A 7,943-nucleotide genomic window follows, 5' to 3' on the forward strand; every position below is an offset into this window, starting at 1 on the left:
GCACTGTATAGCTCAAGTGTGTATGCTGATAAACTCTTTCAACATCCTCCCCCCACCACCCTTCAAAAAAACCCACTCAAACCTAAAAATCAGTCTGGCTTTACCCACAGTCTCCATTAGAAATAACCCTACCCTCTGCTGTTCTGCACACCAAGCCCAAGTGTTGCCTACGAAGAGTTGCAGTTGGCAGGGGTTGACATTGTATTGAGAAGCATGCAAACCATTAAGCACTTGGCATGATTGTGAGACAGTGCTTGAACCCTTGTCCGGGCCCTATTTAGTTTACCAGTTGAGGCATAAACTAGTGTGTGTCATTCTGTTCTTTGAAAAAGAATTGATTTCATTAGACAAATTCAGGTAATTGATTTTCACATGTTAATGTTTGTAATAGTAATTATGTCATCAAACTCCTGTTTTTCTTCTGCCTTAACAGAGTTTAGGAGTGGAGACTGTACAACCTCCATCCCCCAGAGTGTCCAACAATGAATTTAGCTTTACAGTTGGTTTTAAAGATTTAAATGGTGAGTAGCTGAATGGACTTTTTCATACTTTTTATGCTTATTTAAAATACCCCACAGCAGCAAATGGGAATAAAAACTTCAGACACCCTTGATCAATAAAAAAATCCGAATTGAACCAAACCAAACCAAAAAAACCTATTTTGCTGGAGGGAGAAGTGTATTTGTGTGTCTCGATTTAGGAAACTTCGAAGGGGCCAAATTTTTTTTTTAAATGGACATTGCTCAGTCTTATATAGGAGTCAGAATTTTAAAATGTCTAAGTCTAGAAGAAAACAAAAGTGAGAAGTCCACCAAATTACTTTCTAAAATGCAAGCTTTTTATGTGAAGATTTAACTTAATGGAAGATGGAGTTCTCTTAAGTTCAGAACTGCATAAGCATTTTTGTCCAGTAGAAGTACTGGCTTCCGCTGCTTCCACTTTACATTGCTTATTCTCATTCTGGTTAACATTTTTGCATGTACAGATGTTTGTTGAGGCTGTGTGACAAAGCACATGAGCAAATTTATCCAAGTGTAAAAAAAGAACCCTCCTTTTGGTTTTGTTCATGTTTTCTTTTTTTCTTTTTACTGGGGGCTGGTTCTATACATTTACCTGAGTTGGTTTTAACCTGTGTTTGTATCCCAGAATCAGTTCACTATTAGCTACCTAACGCCTCTACCAGCAGAGAGGGTAGAGGTATGTAAATAGAAGGGATCATAAGTAAACTTTCCCACTGGAAAGAAAAGCTTATGAAAAGAAAGTATTAGCATAACAGGTAAAGCAGAGTAAATTGAGATGGTCTAGTGACATGTTCACACTTAGGCTGATGAATGATGATGGACTATATTAGCATTTTTGAGTATCTAGTTCAACACTCTCCATCCCTCTCCAAAATCCCACTCAAAGCTTTCCCAACTTGTGATTTTTTTTTTTTTTTTAACTAGACTCTTTAAAGAGATTTCAAGCACTGAATCTTTTGGTTCTTAAAGAACCCTTTTCTTCTCAAAAGTTAGATCATCTTACAGGATGTTATTCCACAGGATCTCTTATACCATGGGTAGTTCAAGTAACCAAAGAAGAAATTGCATATGAAGTTCCAGTATAGGATTTTATCTTCTACTCTCACAGAGTAGGAGACAGAAAGCAGAATTTACAATATTTCTCTCTGATTGATAAGATGCTTTTGAAAAAGAGATTATCTTGTTTGTTCTTTTGCTTAAATGATCCTCAAAACCCTGCATATTACATGAGGAATGTCACAGATGTTGATCACACAAATACTGATGTGCTACAAATGATACCATACAATTTCGTGTGTCTTAGAATTCTCTGATTCTGCCTCATGTTAATTTTAGAGTTGTAGAATAGTAGCAATATATGAAGATATTCTTGATCTGGGCCTCAGTTGCATGATTTGTTGTGTGCTATACCAAATCTTGCTAAGTATTTATGTTTGTACTTAAGTAAATGGCCTGATGGGAGCTAATGGAATTTTTTGCATCCATATCACTTAGTATGCACCCAGAAACCTTGCTGGATCAGGGCCAGGTATTGTAACATCATAAGGGCCTGAGACTGTGTCACTGAAAGTGAAGCTTCCTGTCCTGATTAATTTGTTTTCATAGAGTTCCTTGTACTCTGAACTTCAGTATGGCCAGATTAATGGCTATTCCTAAAACATGTTTATTTTCATGAACCCATTTAAAATGTTGTTTCCTTTCCCATAACCCTTCTATCTTTCAGTAACCATGCCTTCAGCAATTTAGTCTCCACTGATCTGGAAGCACAGTGTTTTACATTGCACTCACTGACACATTTTTTGGTTTTCTTTACAGAATCCCTAAGTGCCCTAGAGGACAAAGACCTGGATGCTTTGATGGCTGATCTTGTAGCAGACATAAATGATGTTGAACAGAGAACTTTACAAGCCCAGAACACTTCTTCTGGCAACCAACAAAGTATGGTCACTCAGCCTTCAAAAGGCTTGGATAGTGACATTTGTTCTAAATCAAGTCCCTACGTTACCATTACTGGATGGTTTGGGGATGACTTGCCCCCTCCACCTCCAGACCCTGATTTAGACCTTCCACCACCACCACCACCTCCTCCTGAGCCACTCACCCAGGTAAGCCTGAGTGGAACCTTGTTCTAAACATTCAGTAGTTCTTGTTATTTTGCAAGCAGTTATTTGGCATTGGAACAACAGTGGATCTCACAGGTAGAAACATCTTCGGAAGGTTCTGCAATGATGAAACATGCATGAACTGTGGAGTGTTTTCTGTTTTTGTGGGCTCAGCAATTTCTGCCTGTTCCTTGACCTATTGCCCATTCCTTTGCCTTTCTAATCATCATTTTGATAGCCCAAGACAGTCAAATCATTGGAAATGGTTTACTGTAACAGAAAACTAGTCACTGAATTTTTCTAATAAGTGCTGATCAGTTAATGCCTTCTCACAGGGAACTTGGCTTTGGCATCAGTGCAAAGCATGGCCAAAGATCCCACCATTTTATGAAAATGTCACTGTGTTTGTTCATCAAAGTCTGTGCTGTTGGTGCTGAGACAACTCTGTGGACGTTGCCCAGACCCGTCCCTGGCCTAACTGATTTCTTGCAATAGGAAAAGCTGTTCAATGGTGTAAAACTCAACATTTGCTGGGATACTGAGCGCAAGACTGAGCACAGGAAGTACCTCCGCTAATGTCAACATAGAATCACTTTGCTGTTCTTGGTCTTGTCTTTGAAGGGAAGCAATGAGCAACTTTTGCAATATGGGACAAATACTCTTTACTTAGGAGATGCCAAAGTTATCAGTAGTTACTATTTATAAACAATTGGCTTACTTGTAGACTAAAATTTCAGACTTACCACAACCTCCTCCATGTTTGTGTTTCTTGCAGATCTGTTGTAACAACTGAAATCAAACATGCTATTACTAGTATTAGCAGTAGAAGTTAATTTCTTTGACATGAGGTTGTGGAGAGGGAGATAATGTAAGAATTCTGCCCTGTCACAGCCCTGTGAGGAGAGTACATGCATTAGAAGAGTGATGTACTCCAGAAAACATGATTCTGAAAGAATGAAAGATCTATAAGTATCTATTTCAGCATTCATATGCATAGTAACTCTGACAGAGAGAGATGTTTACATTAAGGGAATGTGAAAAGTGCTCTGTCAGCCCAGTAGGACTGTACCGGTAGTTTTGCTTAAGACCATGGGCAATTCATTGCAGTTTAAAAGTCCACACAAACTGAATATGAATTACCCCAACATCACTGTTGCCTCTGTGTTTAGCATCATACAGCAAACATATTTAGCAAAAGGAACAGAAAATTTGGTAGGAAGAGGACCTTTCTGATGGCACAAAAAGTGATTCACTGGGTAAAGCTTCATTTGGTGCATAGGACCTTTCAGTGCTGTTTGAAGAGTGAAAGTTGTAAACAAGTGGGAGGAACTTCACCATTTTTCTATATCTCAAGATAATGGTTAACTTCCTGTCTTAAAAGGATAGCATTTTTTCAATATCAAGATAAATTCTATCCATTGTCTTACAAACATGTCCCCATTTTGATTTAGACTCATGACCTTTAAGGAAGTACCAAGCTTCCAAAGAGTCTGGTTTGGAAGCTGAGGAAGTATGGTCCAGAAGGGTAGCTGGTTAGGTGGGCTGAGATTGGCCAAACTGCCAGGCTCGATGTTAGTAATCAATGGTCTGGTGTCTGGTAACAAGTAGGATCAACACTGGGGCTTCTATTCTTTAAGATTTACAATTGTGACCTGAGTGATGACATAAAAAATCATCTACATGTGTGCTGAAGATGCTTTTAATTAAGGGCACTGACTGACAAGGTGAATGGCAGAATTTCAGTGCAGGGGGACCTTGAGAAATGTGAGGACTGGGCCACCAAAATCCTCAGAAACCCAGCAAGGTTCAAGGTCATGCACCTGGCGTGGAATAACCCAGTGCATTTGTACAGTTTGGGAGGCGACAGGCTGAGCAGTGGCCCTGCTGAAAAGGAGATGGCATCCTGGTGGATGCCACATTGAATAAGAACCATAAGTGCAAGGCCGTCTCAGTATGGGAAACTGGTCTGTATTGGGAGGAGCACGGCCAGCAGACTGAGGGAGCCATTGTTCCTTTCTCTTGGCACTGGTGAGGCCAAACCTGGAATACTGCACCCTGTTCTGGATGTAGAGATACTGGAGAGTGTCCAGCAGAGAGATGGCCAGGAGCAAGGACAGGCTGAGGGAACTGTGCTTGTTCAGTCTGACAGAGGAGGCTGGGGAGTGATCTAATGACAGCCTGAAAATACCTGAAGGGTAGCTACAAAGCTGGTGGAGCAAAAGTCTTCTGTGGTAGTGTTAGGTCATATAACAAGGGGTAACAGCTACATGTTGTAGCTTTGTAGTTTTGAACAGGACATTAGGAAAGCCTTTTCCCTTTCAGATGGTGGTCTAGCACTGGAACAGGTGACCCAGAGAGAACACAGATTCTCTTTCTTTGAAGTTTTCCAAACTTTGTCAGACAGAATCATGGCTGACCTGATCTAGTGTTGGTGATGATCCTGCTTTGGGCATGGAGCCAGACTATGGACTTCCAAATGTCTCTTCCAACCAGTGTTTTTACGATGCTGTGCTCTAAAGATCACTGAAATCAACAGTGCTGCAGAGTTCTTTTCCTTGAGTCTTGTACTGAGCTAATTCCCTGTGAGCTGGCATCCTGCATTCCCTGAGGGTCAAACAAGATTTCAGAGTGAAAAAAGGATATACTTGCTAAACACAACTGGAATTCTGTATGCAAAAAAGTAGCTGGAAGTCAATTCTGTCTCCCTCACTTAAAATGTTCCTCTAAAATTCTGTGCCGAGTTAAATACCCAGCAGTGTTTTCTGGTCTCTTTCCAGATACAGGGAGGGGGCAGAGAAGGATGGAAACAGGAGGTAAAGGCATTTCTATGGAATCTGTCTGCAGTACTTGATTTCCTCATAAAGGCACTGGTTCTGCTTTCTCCCGCAGCCCTTGCCTCATTTTCTGATACAGGCTGTATTCAAATACTGATGACATACCCATTGTGTGGCTTACTGTCCACAAAATTGCCTATAGGGCTATTATACAAGTGGCAGTGTGAGTGGTGGAGGTAATAACTATTTAAAATTAATATGGAAAGAACTGTCTTCATTAGCATTTGCTTTGACATGACATTTCTGCTCAGTAGAATGAAATGCAGCTGTAAATGGAATGTATTTTTTTTCATCAAAATCCACATTCCTGTTAGCCAGGATTCTTGATGAGTGATTCTTGAGCCAGTCAAGGCTGACATTTTGTTTAATGCTTCTGGTTGTCTGTAGTCAAATAAGAATAGTGTTAATTATTCCCAATGCACCTGTGATACTAAGACTATTCTCTAACCTTTAAGTGTGCCAAAATAAGAAGTACAGTGTTTCTTTCAGGGAAGCATAGAGCTGCCTCATAAATTTCCATCAGCTCTGATGTTGCTTTATAAAACTGTCCTTAAGCTAAATAAGGCTTCTACATTTTCTACGACATTATCTGGATGACTTTTATGTGCTTCTGTTTGAAGATCCAGAAAATGTGGTGACGATACTGTAGTGGGAAAACAAATCCGTTAGCCTGCCGTAGCATTTCTTTAACAGAGCTAAAATTTTGCATCTAATAGCTTATTTACTTTGCATCATTTCCTTTTTCTACATTAAGACAGACAAAGGTTATGAAAACATGAAGGCTCTCAGATGAGAGCTCTGTTGCACGGATTTGTACAATATGTGAACTCTCTTCAACACAGGTCACATGCAGGTGAAGCCTGAGTTATATCTGCCTAAAATTTTCAGCAAAAAGCCTGCCCACACCACACTCGACCACTCTGGTTAAGATGCTTTTCCTGCTTCCTGCAGAGAAGTGTTTTCAGCTGGTAAGGGGAAGGCCATAGTGTGAGAGGCTGTGTGCTCTTCCCTCTGTAGAACAGTCAGCCTTACTGCAAAAGCCACTTCTGTCTAGCAACTTCTGTTCAAATGCAGAAGCTATTTTTGGTTTCTCAAAGTTAAGCATCTCTGAGCTGTAGCAATGAAAATTTCCATACCTGTAGGAAAAAAAAAAGGCATTTTTTAACTGATATTTATAGTGGAGAATTTGACAACAGCAAACATGCTTGAAACCATCTCTTTCAGGTTGTACACCTCATCTTGTAGGGGAAATGGTGATAGAAGATGTTTAGTTCAGTGAGAGGGATGTCACTCAGGAGTGTTTTAGGTGTGGTTGAACCTACCTCAAAGCTTAGGATGAATAAGATAACCTCCTTTAGCTCTTTTTTGCTATGACTCTGTAATATCTCTGTAAGAACAAGCAGTGATAATGCTTAGTTAAGCCGAGTTTCTTGCAAGTGCATCTCCCATGAGTTACAACTATCCTGGGTTTCTCTTAGTCTGAAGACCACTAAAGTTCCGACTTTAGGGTAGAAAATGGAGGTTGAAGGTAACACAGAGAAAAATCTTGTGTGGAAGCAGGGCAGGAACTTTCTCCCACATCCACTGACTGGAAGTTGGGTGTGCCTGTGAGTACCATAGCACAAAATTTTACCCTTTTAAAACAAAGGAAACTGCAAAAGTGAGAGAAAGCAACAGGGACAGTAAAATCGGCAAAGAGGCAAGAAAGCAAAGACAAAAGTTTTCAATAGAGGGAGCAGGGATTTACTGAACCCTCTAGTAGTACTAGGAGTCCAAGGCAGCCCCAGGAACCACAGTTACTTGCTGTCCAAAATGTACTTTTCCAACTCTGTAGGTGACTGGGAGAGACTACTGAAAGACAAATGGCAAAAAGAAATGGTTGCCATCTATACACCAGTCACAGAGACAACAGTAGGAACTGGCACCTGGTATGTGCACCTAGAAGTCTCAGCAGCTGGGGATCCAGAGACTTCTTGGGTCACAAACCTCACTGATACTGCGAGAGGCATGATATTGATACAGCTGCTTTGTAAAAGAAGAGCTGAGTGATACTAAGATTTTTAGGAATCTTACTGTGGCATTCAGCAAGAGCTGGAATGAACTAGATTGCTCTGTCTAACTGTGTCTGTGTAAATATGAATAGGTGCATTACTAGAATAAAAAGCCATGGTATCATCCAATTTAAGGAGATGCTCCTCTCAGTAAGTATGTGTGCAGTAAGAGTTCGTATGTGGCAAGAGGAAGAATTCAAGTAAATTAATGTACCTAACAGAAAGCATAAAATTATAACTGGTATAATTGCACGCCAAGTTTTCAGTAAGATCCTAAAACTCTAGTTCTCTTAACCCTATTGAGAGGCAAGTTTTCTTCCAAGCAGCTGCATCCACAGTGCTCTTTCATTCAGGCTAGATCTTCCTTCACCTTCTCTTTTTTATCAGCTGTAATCCCTTATGGAAAAATAAAAGAGTCCAGTTGTCAGGCATTCC

The 7,943-nt window shown here is 40.3% G+C and overlaps 1 protein-coding gene across 1 annotated transcript in view; it reads left to right on the top strand.

Annotated features, from left to right (window-relative positions):
- Positions 1 to 418: 418 nt before the first annotated feature.
- Positions 419 to 7,943, top strand: part of APBB1IP (amyloid beta precursor protein binding family B member 1 interacting protein) — a gene marked incomplete at its 5' end in the record, with an annotated part of 49,178 nt that continues 41,653 nt past the window's right edge. Inside the window, 2 exon segments of the mRNA XM_010170914.2 lie at positions 419 to 521; positions 2,337 to 2,626. Coding sequence (XP_010169216.2) covers positions 419 to 521; positions 2,337 to 2,626 — 393 coding nt within the window.

Source organism: Antrostomus carolinensis, unplaced genomic scaffold (assembly GCF_000700745.2).
Source record: "Antrostomus carolinensis isolate BGI_N321 unplaced genomic scaffold, ASM70074v2 scaffold25856, whole genome shotgun sequence".
Taxonomy (NCBI): Eukaryota; Metazoa; Chordata; class Aves; order Caprimulgiformes; family Caprimulgidae; genus Antrostomus; species Antrostomus carolinensis.